Here is a 17,555-nt window from a genome sequence, read left to right on the forward strand (position 1 = left end):
AAGATGTAAGTGTCCTCGGACAAATCAAAGTTTCTAAATTTGCAAGAACATGAAAAAAATTGGCCATGCAAATGAATATGAATTCAAAAATGTGTTGAACTTTATACAAACACCATAAATAAAATTATTTAATTATTGGATGGACTGTTTTTAGATGAAATGGTTTTAAATATATTATTTTATCATTATTATACTTCATATAGTTGGCTTTAAAAAATGTCTTAAACTAATACAATTAGCTATTTTAAACCTAAACTGTGTTTTAAAAATAAAGTTTAGCAGCAGGCACAGAAAATTATTAATATAGAGAAAAAGAAGTTTTAGAAGGTAAACTTTTGCAAGTATAGATCACATTTATAATTAATCCCAAATCCAGCATTTTTCCTCCAATAAGCTATTCTTGTTCACATAGAATAGTTGCTTCTTAAAAAAGCAATATGAAGTAAGCAATTATAGTTTGTTTAACGAAAATGTGGCAAAAAGAAATGATTGGGTAGGGCTTAATGACTGCCAAGAATGGCTTAGAGTTTCTTTTAGTTTGAGGTTTATAGACAATATGAAGTGAAGTATGATATTTAAATATATTTAACATTTAAAACAGCAATATGTATATTTTCTTTATTCTTTGCACAGTGCTCTACCCTATTAACAGAGCAAATTTCTCTAGTTGCACTCTGTGCAGACTTTCTAGCCATATAGCACTTCCACACAGTAATCTAATCATATCTTGACCATCTCCTAAACTAGAAGTATTTTTTTTCTTTCTAAGACCTAGAGTGCTCCTCTAAGAGAAAATTATTTTGTAAATATTAATCATTCATTCTCAGTAAAGGTTCCCACTGTACCTTGAAGCGAACACCTTCTTCTAAAACAATGTAGCCTTTGGAAGGTGTCAGATCTTTAGACTCCATTGAAGAATTCACTTCTGTCACAATGAACTGAACTGCCACAGTTCCGAACAGTCCTTGTGCAGGTTCCCGAACAATGTGCAATACCGCAACACTCTCCTGGACGTGGAGAGCTGTTGGTTCTCTTAGGAAGAAGTGCTCACTGTTGTTAAATGATAGAACTCCAGGGCCATCATCATTAGCAAGGATGGTAATTAAGGCTGTCAAAATGAAATAGTAAAGTAAGAAAACAGAATGGGTTATAAGTGTTGAGGAGTATGTGGCTATTTCATTGTAAACTAACTCATTTCTTCTCTAGATCATCTTAAAGACAAGAGAAATTTTAAAAAGCATTTAATAAAATTCCACATTCACTCAAGATGCAAAAATACTCAGTAATCATGGGATAAATGGCAGCTTCTTCAACTTGATGCAGTGATCGCTCTCAGAAGGCAACAGCAGACATCAAACTTAATGCTGAAACATTAGAAGCACTGCTACTAAAAACAGAAACGAGACAATGATGTCTGTCATCACTGCCACTATTCAGCACTGTCCTGGAGCTACCAGCCAGGGAACAGGGATAAAAGCAATGGAAAGAAAGAGTAGGAACTGTCGCTATTTCCTAGATAACACAATTGTCTTAGAAAACAAGAGAAAAAATTAACCATTATACGAGTTCAAAATATAAGCTGAGTAACCTTCAAAAATCAAGAGCTTTCGATTTTTACTATCACTAGTAATAATATTAATAATAGCAACTGAAACAACAACTAATACTATTAAGAACTTCCTGTTTAACCTATATTAACTCATTTAATTCTGACAACAACCCTCTGAAGCTGACTCTATTTTCATTCTCATTTTACAGAACTGATGGCTGAGGCACAGACAGGTAACTTGCAGAAGTGCACAAAGCTAGGAAGCTTCAGAACATGCATTCTTACAGACTAGATTATAATATTTCTATACATCAGCTATGACTATTTAAAAAAGTAACAGAAGAGGGACCTTATTCATAATACCAACAATACCTATGAATTAAAGTAAATATAAGATCTATATGAAAAAATTATAAAATGTTAATGCACGCTTGTGGCAGCTGCTATCAGTGCCTCACCCATACCCCCTGGGCCCACTCTCAAGACACCTTCAGCAGTTCTTTTTGCCCAGTGGTCTCTCTCTACCTGAGGACAACATTAGCTCATGCAGGAGTTAAGCCAGAACTGCTGGGGACTTAACACCCAAGAGCAATCCTCAAACGATGAGTGATAACAATTGATGAATGATATGTCCCAGTTTCTTCCTTCTCAGTAGGACGGCCAAGAGCCTTGTTCAACTCAGTGTCTAGGAAGGAGTCCAGCAGCACTGAGTCACAGTTGCCCAAAGAGGTACCATCATTCACACATCTCCTGTCAACCTTCCTCTCTCTCTGTCCTTCTTCACTTCTCACTATGCCTCCAGAGATCACCTCCCAAACAAACTATTTCCACCCAAATCCTTGTCTCAGGGCTTGCATTTGAGGGAACAGAAATAAAAGCAATAATATAAAGAATATCTAAATTAATGGAGAGGCATATCATATTTCTAAATGGAAAAACAATGTTTAATTATGTTGATTCCATCCAAACTAATCTAAAATTTCAATGCAACCTCAATCTAAATACTTTTTATGGAACTCAATTTGTTGATTCTAAAGTTCATATGGAAGAGACCATTTGAAAGAATATGTGAGATGCTTTAGAGACAGAAAAATTAAAGGTATTTGGCCTAAAAAATAACAAAATGTACTTTAAAGCAAAGATAAATAAGACAGGATGTTATTAGCACATAAATAGGCAAACAAAATAGAATAGAGTCCAGGAAAAACAGAGGATAGATAGATACATAGATAAAAATAAATTTCACATTGAAAATCAATGGCTAATGGATGTCTCATTCTCTATATGACATTAGGATACCAATTATACATTTTAGAAGAAAAATGAAGTTGTATCCTTATTCCACATGACATCAATGAATAAATTCATTGTGTTAAATAATAAAATGTAAAGCAAACTATGAAAATATAGAATACTGTATAGCTTTTGAGCAGAAAAGATCTAAATAAATAGGATTTTAAGTGTATCAGAAAATATTTGATTTGATTTTTTAAAATTTTATAACAAAAGACACCATAATAAACTTAAAAGATAAATGACAGACTAGGAGACACTGTCTACAACATATTTAACAAGCAAAGAATTGACTTCAGAATACATGAATTATTCCTACAAACCAATAAAAACCACAAACCACAGAAAAGCACATAAGAGATATTTTAAAACCTATTCACACAAAGAAAAAGAAATAACTAGTGTCAAATTCACTAACGAACAGAGAAATAAAGAAAAAATGTACAATACAACTACATATTTTTCATTCATTAGAATTAATTTAAAAAAATGTTGAAGACCAAAGAAATTACTGGTGAGGATGTAGAGAAACAGCAATTTGACATACACATGTTGGACGTAGGTAGTATGGAAGGTTGACGTTCTTTCCACTCAACATCTGTTGTACTCAACAGATAATCTTAATTGCCAACATATACAAAGATTTATATACAAGAATATTTACTGAAACTTTATGAAAGTTTGGAGATCGTTTAAAGATCAAGTAACAGGGCATGGTTTAAAAATTTACTATCAAAGCACTTACTGTTCTGAGGAATTTTTTAACATTTAAAAAGAAAATTACAAGCATAACATAAACTTGACAAAGCCCAGTAACACATTCCTTCCTACTACTCATGGGGTTGGGCATGCAACCTACATAATTCCAATCAGAAGTATATCAGAACTTTTTAGGAATGCTTGATTTTGAATACTCTCTCTTTCCTAACACATGGAATGTAGAAGAGCAATGCTGACCACCATCTTGTGACAATGGGTAACATTAGCTTTGGGATGAGGCCAATACTCCCAAAGGCAAGGAGAAGAGACAGAAAAGAACAGGATCTTTGGTCAGTTTATTCAAATTGGGTTTTCTGTTGTTTATATATAGAAGATTCTTAACCAACACATGTCCTTTTTCAACCCTTCACATACAACCCACCATGCTATACAACAAAATGCTTTCATCTTAAACACATATTCTCTGAATGTGAAACAACAGCCACAGCCTCAAGAGAAAAGGTTCTGAGGACTTAGAAATATCAATTTATTTTATTAATATGACAATAAAAGTAAAAACCAGTTCTCAGGTTACTCTAAATTCTCTCACGTTTTTCACTACAAATCAGACTTTTTCACATAACGGCCAATAACTTAGGAAACAAAGAGTAATTACATTAAGGGAATCCCAAAGAACACTCAGCCACTGGCTAAAACAGGATGTTGAAGAGTCAGTCAACAAGAGTCAACAAGTCTTCTAAATCCACCTGCCTTTTCTATCACCACAAGGGACCAAACTAAGTGACTTTTCAGAGCCCTTCCAATCCGAAATTTCTGTGTGTCCATGAGGGTTCTCCACGTGTGTCTTTTTTACCTTCTCTAAGCAGAGAGCATGATAACTAACAGGCAGTGAACCAGGATGACTATTAGTTCCAACAATGCCAAACTGTTCCAATCAAAGAATTACGACTCCCATAATCTGTCTGAGGTATCATTACACTTAAACTCTACATGAAAATACAACAGCAGTTAGATGACGCTAAAACAGCTACCTTGTCACTCCTCCTATTGCTAAACAGGAAACCAAAGAAGCATTCAAATTCCAAAGGAAAGACATTTAGAAATTAAATAAAACCTACAATAACTGCAGAAATGATTTAATATTATCTTTGCTAGTGAGCTTTTGTTTTTTAAATACACACACACAGGCTAGAAACACTGTTACACTGACACAGGAATTCCAAAACGCTTAATTTAAAATATTTTTCTTTCTAAGCACAGAAAACCATCAAGACTCTCTAATTCCTACATCTACCTCTAAACTGGGAAAACAGTACGGGGAGAGGGAGCCGTGTATAAGAAATTATCAATTACCTATTGTATGTCCCCCCAGCTCCAGTCCAGGAGAAGGATTTGTTAAAATCAACTGAAATGTTTCATCTCCTTCTGGAATGTCATCATCAAGAATCATGATGTCAACATTTTTATACCTTTCTCCATTAGCAAAATGAAGAATCTGGTCAAAAAAGGAAAAGTAGACAGTATTATATTTAAATACACTCTGAGTTTTTATAGTTTGGAAAGAAATACAATACAATTGTGAATGGTAAGTATAAGCTATTTTACAGGGATTTTTTTCCCTTGTTTTTTGCATCATCTCTTTTTATTTAAATTGACAATATTGAGTTAAAAAAGTAAAAGCTAATGGAGGAAGAGAAGAAAGTAAACATTTGGTTAAGGAATAAAAGGCATGAAGAGACAAAATAAAAAGTACCTTAAAACACTAAAGGAGTTTCAGTAAATTAAAACAAAGAAATAAAAGAGCTAAAATTTTCAAGATGCATAAGAAACATTCTGGGACGGTCAACTAATGATATAAATTCTTTAACATGATAACTTGTATCAGGATAATTTGTATTCTCCATGATCAAATATTGCAATAAGATAGCAAATGAATTAAACAGGGGATTTCAAACTTTTCAATAAAATAATGAACAAATGAAGTAAAATACAGAATAATCTTTAGAATAGCAGTGAAAAGTAAATTTATACATTTTACTAAAATAATGAAAGCAGCTATTCCACCATGTGGAAATCTTTAGTCCTAATTTACTGAGGAATATATAATAGTTTATTATTTTAAGAGTAATTGCTTTATACAGGACCTAAATCACTATAATTCTCAAGAAATTCACCATCGGGGTGAAGATGTAATCCGGCCCCAGCTGTGCTTCCAAATTCTGGGCATACACAAACAAGGACACGTGCCCAAGAGCCCCTTTGCTCCTCTGGGCTACCAATGTGAACCTTCCTTGGGTTTCATTTACTTCAAACCTATAATAAAGAGAATACATTCATTTTTCCTTGTAAGCTTTTATTCAGTAGATAGTAAAGAATCTAAAACTCAGAAAAGGGCTCTCATGCAGCCTTAGGCTTACCGGCTATGTTGCCACTTGATTACACCTCGAGCACCATCGTTGGCATCAATAATAATTTGTGCGGTCAAGCCCTCTGAATCTGAAAAAACAGAAACATTTTCTTAAATAAATATAAATGATTAGAAAGAAAAGTAGTTGATATAGAAGTTAAAGAGAGTTCCTTTGAGATCATGTAATTCCTAACATAGACGTATTGTCAACATTATTCAAATAATGTTTAAGAAAATAAAGACATAAATACTTATAATATTTGAATAAGGAAACATTTTGTTAACAAGAACCACTGACTTACAGAAATTTAATCAACTGAGAACAGTATGAAATAAGCAACTGAGGTTACAATTTTGTCTCTATTATTTTAATCCATTTCAAGAGGAAAGGAAAACAGGGACAGTGGGAAGGAGCAGCAAGAGAAAGAAATTGGAAGATAGGCAGGGAAAGCTGCAAAGAAAAATACACGTGGTAAAAGAGACAGAGAGAAAGACAGGGATACAGACAAAAGTTGGGACAGATGGTAAAGATGGGGAAAGGTTTGGTGGAGAAAAGAGAGACTAAGATTGAAGTGAGCTTCTCTTATTCCTTTTTATTTTGTATTCTGCCTACCACGTTCAGTATGTTACCAATATCCAGTATTCAGTCTTGAAATATTAACTGACCCTGTTACCGGATTTTTTTTTTTTTTTTTTTTTGCTTTTTAGTATTTTTGTCCTTTACCTTTTAAATTTCAGAGGCACTACCTTAATTCAGGATATTTATGACAGCTGCCTGGGTGGGGAAGGAGTAGGGAGCGGGTAACTGAACGCAGAGAACAACGGTGTAGAGGAAAGAACATAAAATCAGGATTTGTGCCCATCAGACTCAAGGCTACAAAGCAGAAGCCCAGCTCCGCCATTTCCTGGCTGTGTGACTTTGAGCATGTTACTTAGATTTTCTTAGCCACACTTTCTCATCCGTAAAATGGGAAGATACAAGGAATGAGGGTACTAACATACAAAGCATTTGAAACAGGGGCATTAGAGAGCAATCAACAAAAGTTAAACTATTCAAACTACCTCTAATACGAGTATGAAAGCAATAGGAAGTATTTTGTTCGTTTTCTTAATGTGAACAATAATTATCTTGTAGTAATTATTTGATGGCAGACAGCCTAGTCATTGAAGTTCTACTTTTTTACAAAAGAACTGAACTTTTCCAAATAAGAATATGTTAATTGTAAATGATCAGAAACACAATAAAAATTAACTTTAAAAAAAAAGAATATGTTAAAAACCGATTGTTCCCTTTGGATATTTTCAAAGTTGTCATAGTGAGCCTCAGAAGTGAATGAGGAGCCCCTGTTCCTCAGGCCACTGCTCTTGGCTGTGCTTCTCCTCCTTGAACCCAGACTCACTTCCCCTCTGCCCAGAGCACCTTCTGCCAAGGGATGGGGTCTGGCTACCTCAGACCCACTCACCACTTCTGTGGGCTGTCGCACCTACAAGCTTCGGACAAAATTCCCAATATTAAATGCCAAACCATAAACAGGAGTTTGTGTTTTAAAAACAGGAATACATCTTTTTAAAGTAATCTACACAAATTTGTACTGAGGTTCAAGTGTTACCTTTCAGTCTGTAATGAATTAACTGAGTCTTTTCTAAAGCATGAAAAGAAAGAGAGAAAAGGTCAAAAAGAAGCAGAAAACACAACAAACAAATAAAAGCTCAGCTTAACCTAAAAGAAAATGAAATTATCTGACAGTTTGGAGATTTAATGAAAATAGCTAATTTAAATTTTGAAAGGAAAACGCCTTCTTAAGAACTAAACCTATTTTGAAGGTTACAAATTTAGTTATGAAATAGTTGTAAAATTTAAAAAGCATTACAAAATAATTCTTAAATGTCTTTACACTGTCCAATGTACAAAAGTGCAATATATGGTAGTCTCTAAAATTAAAATAAATCTAGGGCCAGCCCCATGGCCAAGTGGTTAAGTTTGCGTGCTCCTCTTCAGCGGCCCAGGGTTTTGCCGGTTCAGATCCTAGGCACAGACATGGCACTGCTCATCAGGCCATGCTGAGGTGGCATCCCACATGCCACAACCAGAAGGACCCACAACTAATATATATACACGTATGTACTGGGGGAATTTGGGGAGAAAAAGCAGAAAAAAAAAAAGATTGGCAACAGTTGTTAGCTCAGGTGCCAATCTTTAAATCTAAAAGCCTATATTTTCACACATAGCCGAGATTAACAGACATCACAATGATCACTTCTAATTAAAAAATGAAGTAACTTTACTTTGTATGAGTAAATAGAAACGAAGAAACACATCATACCTAGTCTAGGAGGAAATGAAGTGAAAGGAGCCATGATAAGCTCAACATAAGTTAAATTCACGAGGAAATACTCTTCTAGTTCTGGCACATCATCCTGCAAAAATTACATCCATTATATTCCCCATAATTATGCTCTTAAAGTAATTACCTCTCACAAGTCATTTTTAAAATTATCTTATAAATATATATGCTTAAATAGTAAACAGAAAATATAAAAATGCAAGCAAAAGGGTAGAAAAGATTTAAATCAGAAAAAATAAACGTCTTGGCAATGATTCTTTTGGATTTGACACCAAAAGCAAAAGCAACAAAAGCAAAAATAAACAATTAAGACTACACCAAACTTAAAAGCTTCTGCACAGCAAAGGAAACCATCAACGAAATGAAAACACAACCTACCAAATGGGAGAAAAGATTTACAAATCAGGTATCTGATAAGGGGTTAATATCCAAAATATATAAAGAACTCACACAAGTCAACAGCAAAAAAAAACAATTAAAAATTGTGGAGAGGAAATGAATGGACATTTTTCCAAAGAAGATATACAAATGGCCAACAGGTACATGAAAAGGTGCTCAACATCACCAATCATCAGGGAGATGCAAATCAAAGCAACAATGAGATATCCCCTTACACGTGTTACAATGGCTATCACAAAAAAGACAAAAGATAACAAATGTTGGCAAGAATGTAGAGAAAAGGGAACCCTTGGGCACTGTTGGTGGAAAGGTAAATTGATTCAGCTACTATGCAAAACAATATGGAGATTCCTCAAAAAATTAAAAATAGAACTACCATATGATCCAGCAATCCCACACCTGGGTCTATGCCCCCCAAAAAATAAAAACAGGATATCAAAGAGACATCTGCACTCCCATGTTCATTGCAGCATTATTTCCAACAGACAAGACATGGAAAGTACCTGAGTGTCTGTGAACAAATGAATGGATGAAGAAGCCGTGGAGTGTGTGTGTGTGTGTGTGTGTGTGTGTGTGTGTAGTGAAATACTATTCAGCCATGAGAAAGAAGGAAATCTGCCATTTGTGAAGACATGGATAAGCTTGAGGGCTGAAACAAGCCAGACAGAAGAAGACAAATACTGAATGGTATCACTTATATGTTGAAGGTAAAAGGAAAAAGTCAAACTCATGGAAACAGAGAAGAGGAAACTGGTTGCTGGGGGCTGTGGGACGCCGGGAGGAATAGGGAGAGGGTGGTAAAAGCAAAAAAACTTTCAGCTATAGGATGAATAAGCTCTGAGGATCTATAGTAAAACACGGTGACTGTAATTGTTAACACTGTATTGTATAATTGAAATTTGCTAGGAGAGTATAACTTAAATGTTCTCACAAAAAGACAAAAAGATAAATATGTGAGGTGATGGATATGTTAATTAACTAGCTGGGGGAATCCTTTCACACTGTATACATTTATCAAATCATTACAATATACACTTTAAATATCTTACAATTTTATTTACTTTTTCAGATTCTACATATAAGTTGTACCATGCAGTATTTGTTCATTATATCTCAATAAAGCTGAAATTTAAAGAAATAATAATGAAAGTATTAAACTTATACCTGGTTGTATGATAAGCTATTAGGCTGAACCACATGAAATCACTAACATTATATCATTTTTTACCTAGACTAATATAATATGCAAACCAATTATATAAATACATGAACCTAATATATTTTAAATATAATAGGAGCAAAAGATTTATAACTACCTTAATGTCCAATGATTAGAATGAATAATAGAATGATACCATGAAATAAATACAGGCTTCGCAGTCAAGGCGACCTAGTACCAAATTCTGAAATTTAAGATGAGTTACTTAAACTTTAAGGCCTCAATTCTGTCATCTTTGTAATGGGAGAAGTTACATAATTTATGGACCAATGTGATTTACAGAACCAGCGATGTAAAAGGCACTGTCCCCCACCTACCCCCACTCTTTCCCACCGCCATGCAACAACTCTCCCCTTATCACCCCCCAGCCTGCCTTATTTCTCTATATATAGGTCTGCAGTCTCTTAATCTCGTGCTACTCAGGGAACAGAAAGGGATGCAAAGACCTAGGGAGAATAAAAGAGGAACTGGAAACTGTGTGTTCATCAAACTGGACTCTGTAAAGGAAAGAAGGGTGGCTACATATTTCCCGCTTTAAAAACTAACATATCTGAAGAGTAATCCACTTATTTATATTCAGTTACATCAATAGATTATATATTTGAAAAAAAAAGTTACCTTAAAGTTTTATCACATCTCATGTTATATGTCACATACTGACATAATATTATCTTTTGCCTTATGCTTTAGAGTTCTCATACTGTTACATTAGGGTCGCAGCGCCATGGTAATCAACAAAATAAGAGTTATTGACTTCAGATTGTGGATAGTTTACACTACTTGTAATTTTGTAAAAGTAAAAAGCCTCTGAGAAAATAAAACCTTTTTCTAAAATAGAACCCCTAAAAGACACAGTAATTGAAAATGATTTTTCTAAGGCAATATTCATTCTCTCTCTCTTTCCCACCCCTACCCCACACACATACCATCTCCTACCCTCTCCATACATACTATTTTCATAAACCTCTTGGCAATGTGTTCAGGCAGCCGAAATACTAGGTCCCAAAGCAGCACAAGATTTCACAACATGAAAAATCACTTAAAACACAATTTCAGTCACCAATGATTACTTTAAGTTTGACCATAATCACATTTTATGCCATCAGCCTCTAGTGAGTTTCTCATTATCTCTAATTTAACCAGGCCTAACAACTAAGATGCTAACCTACATGGATTTGCTGGCCCAAAGACTCCTTTGGCATAATCAAAATGTTCCTTTGGAAGCTCTTAGGCTAATGCCATCTAAATGCCCTGAGGAAATTCTCTTTATCATGAGATGCTTCTATAACAAAATACACAACAGCAGACCAGCCTATCTAGAAGAGGAACAGAAACCCCTGTGTGGCTAAAAAAAAAATCACAGAAAAAAATAAGCTGATTTAGAGGCACCAGAATATCCCATTAATTTCTACTTTGTATGTGGTTATTTAGGTTTAATACAATCATAGTGAAATAACATAAGAGTTTACCTCAAGTATAGTAATGTTGATGGCTGCTGCAGTTTCCCCTTCTTCTAAAATCAGAAAGCCAACCACTGGGACAAAGTCAACATCTGGCTCAGCCAGATTTCCTTCTGTTTGGTTCTTTAGACTCAACACTCCAGGGACCGTGGTATATGTGACATTGATAGCTCCTAATTGAATTTGTTTGGAAAAGATTTTACAGTTATTTAAACTTTTAAAATAATATCTCATTGAGAATGTTTTTGCCTTTCCTAAAAGCACCTGCAGCAGCTTGGATTATTGGCCCCAATTCCTCGCCTTTTCCTATATCCTTGGCCTTTACCATCACTGGCTCAGTGATGTCCCACTGTGGGCAAGGCATGCTGCCCTGCCTCCAGACTTGAAGTTTGGCCGTGTGACTTGTTTTGGCTGAGAGTACAAGGTGAAAGTGATGATGTGCCAGTTCTGAGCCTAGATCTCAGGGGGTCTGGCATGTTTTTGCTTGCTTTCTTGTGCCTCTACTGGTCCCGGGAGAAGAATGAGACATACGGAGGACCGCCTCCCCTGGCCAAGCCCAGCCTCAGTTACTGGACCCACAACCAGCCTATTATTCCACACTGCAGAGATTTCATGATTGTTACACAGCATTTTTGTGACGACACACCATTCCTTTAACCTTTCAAAAATAAAGAAGTTATAGGAGCCAGCCCCATGGCCAAGTGGTGAAGTTCTCGCGCTCTGCTCTGGCAGCCCAAGGTTTCACCGGTTCGAACCCTGAGTGCGGACACGGCACCATTCATCAGGCCATGTTGAGGCGGCATCCCACATGCCACAACTAGAAGGACCCACAACTAAAAGATATAGAACTACGTACTTGGGAGATTTGGGGAGAAAACACACACACACAAAAAGATCAAGGAAACTTAAAAAAAAAAAAAGAAGTTATAAAGTCCTGTCCTGAATTAATAAATTTTAAATTTTTTCCTGTTTTTGATTTATTGTAGCAATGGCTTTCATCTACACAAGCAGAATATTTAAAAAGCACCTGCCTGAAAACCCCATTCATTCTAGAGGAGCACAAACCTAGAGATCCGAATTCTCTGTTGATGAAAAGCTGAATTGTTATGTTAGCCTCTTGTAGCAAAACAAATCTTGATGAAAGGGCAAAATTTAAAACTCCATGTGGTTCATCGCTGGCTTCTACAGTCAGGACAGCTGCATATCCTTGAGCATCAAGCAGAGCGATTCCTGCTGGTGGCACTCCTAAAAATGTTAGGGACCACAAAAAATCTAACAGTGATATGGCATTAACTTCCAAATACTTAAAATATAACCCCACTCTCTGAAACATATTAAAATAACAGAAAGCGTTCTCTTTTGTTCACTTCTCGAACAGAAATCTTCAGGTTGACCAACAGAATCTACATTTTAGTTGTCTTTTTCCAGATAAAAAATCATGATTTTTTCGTTTCATGTATTATTATCATTATTTCCTACATTCATTATCTGAATTACAGATATTGAGTAGACACTGAGGAGAGTACCCAGATAATTTGCTCAAAATGATTAAATTTGAATTATTTATATTATTGGTCCAAAATCCAAATTGGTCTGCTAATATAAAACTAATTACAGAAAAATTCTCCCTCTGGAAATGTACTTTACTCCATAAGGGAATATTTAGCAAAATTTTTAGAAGTTTTTCCTGAGTTTGTAAAGATAAGTATTCCCATTCTGAGTTGATGTTTTCTGGATCTAACATTTTTATGAGACAGGCAATATTTAAAGTAATTTTTTTACTTGGTATGCATCTAATTGTTAAATATAGGGATAGCAACTATTATTTTTTTCTGAATAAAATAATATACCAGAAAAAATTTAAAATTGAATTCTCTATTACCTTGCGTCCTGACATCATAGAGAATGACTTGGTATACTTCTTTCTCCTCAGGAATGTTGTCATCCAACAAATGTACAAATATTGTTTGATTCAATGACCCCTGTGTCAAACAGAAAGAAATTTATCCCTCTGCTGTCACTGAACACAAACTATCTCCTGCTTTCATTGGCCTTAGAAATTGCACATCCAAATATATTTTCACTTAAAGGGTTCTATGGCTTAAAAAATAAATTAAATAAAGACCACTGATTCAAAGCAATAAGCTTTCAAGATTTCTATGGTAGTAGTGAATAGGAAAAACTAAAGCATGGAAAAGAAGACCAGTGTTGCAAGGAAAACAGTTATTAGAAGTCCAATGTGATAGTCAAGGCAGAAGGTTATATGGGCATGGCTTAATATTGAGGCCATGGAAACGAAGGGTAAAAGAATTAAACACGTTATCAAACGAGAATTCACACCAAGTAAGTGCAGAGAAGAGAGGAAGACGATAGAGTTACAATAAAGTGGTTCCATTTTTCTATGCAAGAAATGCTTTTATAAAGTTATTTCCCCACCAATCACCTTCTTTCAATCTATCAGAAAGAGACTCTAAATGGAATCTCAAAAATATAGTGCAAACAGGACATAAAAAGACATTCATTTTTAGAGCTATATGTGCTCTTGTGCATTTAAAGTTCAAAGACAGTGAGGAGTAAAAGAGGGACAGGCAGTATCCAACATCTTCCAAAGGACACAGTTGGCACCAACAGCAGGAAGGCAGGAGAGTACAAAAGAGTTTGGCTCAAACAAACTAGACATTTTCCATTTCCTTAAGGGAGATTTACCAAGTACATATGGAAAAACAAACCCCTCCTTAAGTCTCAGAAATTCTTTATGTGAGTAATGTTCTTCCTTTAGGTTTCTAAGCAAGTAGCTCTCTCACCAAGCTCTGTTAATCATTGTATTACATAATCCAGCTTTCCCATTTTCTTCACAATACATTGTTTCCTCTAGATATTTGTGGTAAAGCTTTTCCTGGTGGTATTACCTCAGGAAAGAAGAGGTGTCCAGTAAAGTTAGCAAAATTGAGTTCTAGATTTTTCCCAATAATTTTCCAGGTAACAGTAACATTTCCTCGACCAGGGGGGGTTCTTATCACATGGAATTGCAAAATTTCTCCTGCAAGTGAAAAGGACAGATTGTTAAATGCTTCATGGAAAATGAACTTAACATTTGGACTCAACAAAACCCAATCCCAAACATGCAACCTTTACAGCACCTTTTCCAAGAACATTACAAAGCTGGTCTGCTTTGAATTTTCTAGAAGCTTTATACATGCTTATTGTTATTAACACAGGGATCCCACTTCTAAATACTTCCATTTAGTAGAACTTCAGGAAATTCAATACGTAAAAGTTACAAAAGCACATGCTAACACGGGAAACACAAATTTTTATACACTCCAAAACATGCACCAGAACATAAACGTTCTGTAAATTAAAGAAATTAAGTTCTTACGGTCAAAACTAGTAACAACACATGTAAATTCTTCCTTCACTTCTCAAAAGGACACAAATTCCTTACACTAATAGGCAATGTGATTTTACACAATGCATGCATAAAAATGCTTGCAAATACCTGAAAATCACATTTCTTTAATTTGTAACTTACATATACCATCAATGATTTTGTTTTATAAAAAGAAATACAAAGGAAAGGTGTCAAATCTGTACATCAACCTCTGTAACTTCACCAAAGTTACAGTTACCCTTCCTGGATAATTGAGGTATTTCAGATGCTTTCCATTCCTGACTTTTATCTTCATGTAATACTTTGTAAAACTGAAGAAAATCATGATAGTCTTTTCTTTTAAATTGCTAAAAGTGGAATGTAAGCTCCCCGGGAGTACTGTTGATGGTCATGGGGCTTGCTGAAAATATGCTCAAGTCAAAAGTCTTGTATGATGATGGACACAAGTTAAGGCATACTAATGAACTCTATCTCTAAAAAATAATTATTATGAAAAGATAAATGGAATGCTGTTTAAAAGGCTTTAAAAGAACATATCCCTATTTAAATTGTGTAGCACAAACATATAGTTGAAAATTATGCATATTCATTAAAAATATCACTTTTACTTAGTTATCCAAATAAGTTAAACATATCTGACACTTTTTAAACAATAGTAGAAATAAAACAATAAAATGTAAATACCGTTTTCAAATATTTTTTAACTACCACAATTTTATTTCTGAAGATAATAAAACTAAAATATTTTTAATAGAAAGTTTTCTTAAACTAAAATATCATGGATTGATTAATTACTAAAAAATAAAATTTTCATACTAAATTTAAGCACATATAACTTTAGCACAATAAGTTATTTGGGGAGAGTGGAGAATAGAAGGCAAAAGCATCCAAAGGACCTGTAAATAAAATTTCCTCAAACACTTCAATGTTCAATGTACACATTTTTTAAGTGTTTCAATACAAAAAAGAAAATTTTAGTCGCTGTTACATTAGTAGACTATGTCTTGGACTTTTTGTTTTTGAAACCTCTAGGGACTGCTAGTTAAGAATCAGATCGTCCAAAGGTTAAGATATAACTGAAAGAATATACAATCAGCCATAATTGCCAGCATACCCTTTACAATTTTTATACTTGTACAACTCATATGAACAAAATATAGGCATTGCCATGAAACCCTGGAGTCTCTCTATTGTACACCACGCAGAATTTCTCACAGAGCAAGTATGCATTGAACAACAACGTTTATTACTGAAGGGAAGAGAGAGCCTTGGCGTTATTAAGCTGTTTCACCTACAGTGTTGTCTGGTGACACAAACAAAAGGTGTATAGAGTCATAGTTTACAAATTTTTAAAAATCACAAAACCTAGGAATACTTCAAAAAGAAAACTGTGGAAGTTTGATCAAGTGCTACAAATTCAATAGGAATACAAGTGGCAAGAAAACAAAATATAGGTCAATAAAGATCCATGTTAAAGGGGAACCTGTAATCATAATAATAAAAAAAATTATGGTTGCAAGATCGTACATAGAGATTTGGGAATAAATACACCACTATAAGGTGAAAGTAAAAATGAAATACTAAGGAGAGAAAAAAGTAAAATTCTCCTACAAATTTACTACATGTAAAATAGTCTAATACAGTAGTCCCTACTCATCCACGGTTTCACTTTTCATGGTTTCAGTTATGCATGGTCAACTACAGTCCAAAAATATTAAATGGAACATTCTAGAAATAAACAATTTATAAGTATTAAACTGTGCATCGTCTGAGTAACGTAATGAAATCTGGCACCACCCTGCTCCAACCCTCCCAGGACTCGAATCATCCCTTTGTCCAGCGGATCCACGCTGTATAAGCTACTCAACCGAACCATTAGTCACTTAGTAGCCATCTGGGTTATCAGACCAACTGTCTTGGTATCACAGTGCTTGTGTTCACATAACCCTTATTTTACCCAACAGCCCCAAGGCACAAGAGTAGTGATGCTGGCAATTTGGAGATGCCAAAGAGAAGCCATAAAGTCCTTCCTTTAAGTGAAAAGGTGAAAGTTCTCAACTTAATAAGGAAAGAAAAAAAATTATATGCTGAAGTTGCACAGATCTATAGCAACTTTTATTATGGTATACTGTTATAATTGTTCCATGTTATTATTTATTAATGTTGTTAATCTCTTACTGTGCCTAATTTATAAATTAAACTTTATCATAGGTATGCATGTCTAGGAAAAAGCATGGTGTATACAGATTTCAGTACTATCCGTGGTTTCAGGCATCCATTGGGGATCTTGGAACATATTCCCTGTGGATAAGGGAGGATTACCATACCACTTAATAAATATCACCTTTGAAATTTTAACATGTTACCATGCAAGTAACTTGCAAGGAAATATTGCAGGAAACACAATTTGAAGCACAACACACACACACACAAATAAAAGGTAAACAAAGTACTCCTTAAACACATGATCTTGTAAGCCTATTGCAATCGTGTCAACAGCAAGAATTGTGTGGAAATTTTCCTAATAGATAACCAAAATAGAATTACTGACTCCGCCTCTTTAAGGCAGACTCCCAGGAACCAGGTCTATTTAAAACGCCTCCAGGGAAAAATTACCAGAAAGTTACCTTCTACCTGGGTGAGGAGTCAAAGAACAGTCGTTGGAAAAGGAAAAACTTACAAACAAGTGCTTAGTCTTCTAAACATAAGAGAAAGGACAGAAGGCGGGTCTCAGAGAGAGACGGTAAAATTTTCAGAAAACAAACATTTTAC

General features: G+C 34.8%; 1 protein-coding gene across 3 annotated transcripts in view; it reads right to left on the minus strand.

Moving 5' to 3' along the window:
• ADGRV1 (adhesion G protein-coupled receptor V1) overlaps positions 1-17,555 on the minus strand; it is a 511,472-nt gene that overhangs the window by 370,116 nt on the left and 123,801 nt on the right. For 2 of the 3 annotated variants that reach the window (XM_070517787.1, XM_070517788.1), the window contains 10 exons: positions 14,302-14,432; positions 13,275-13,374; positions 12,458-12,637; positions 11,402-11,565; positions 8,294-8,387; positions 7,580-7,612; positions 5,980-6,058; positions 5,737-5,875; positions 4,916-5,057; positions 846-1,108 (listed from right to left, as the gene is read on the minus strand). In XM_070517787.1, the coding sequence (XP_070373888.1) occupies positions 846-1,108; positions 4,916-5,057; positions 5,737-5,875; positions 5,980-6,058; positions 7,580-7,612; positions 8,294-8,387; positions 11,402-11,565; positions 12,458-12,637; positions 13,275-13,374; positions 14,302-14,432 (1,325 nt within the window). The remainder of the gene's footprint in view (positions 1-845; positions 1,109-4,915; positions 5,058-5,736; positions 5,876-5,979; positions 6,059-7,579; positions 7,613-8,293; positions 8,388-11,401; positions 11,566-12,457; positions 12,638-13,274; positions 13,375-14,301; positions 14,433-17,555) is intronic. The other variant, XM_044780002.2, reaches the window with a different exon arrangement.

This window comes from Equus asinus, chromosome 9 (genome assembly GCF_041296235.1).
Source record: "Equus asinus isolate D_3611 breed Donkey chromosome 9, EquAss-T2T_v2, whole genome shotgun sequence".
NCBI lineage: Eukaryota > Metazoa > Chordata > Mammalia > Perissodactyla > Equidae > Equus > Equus asinus.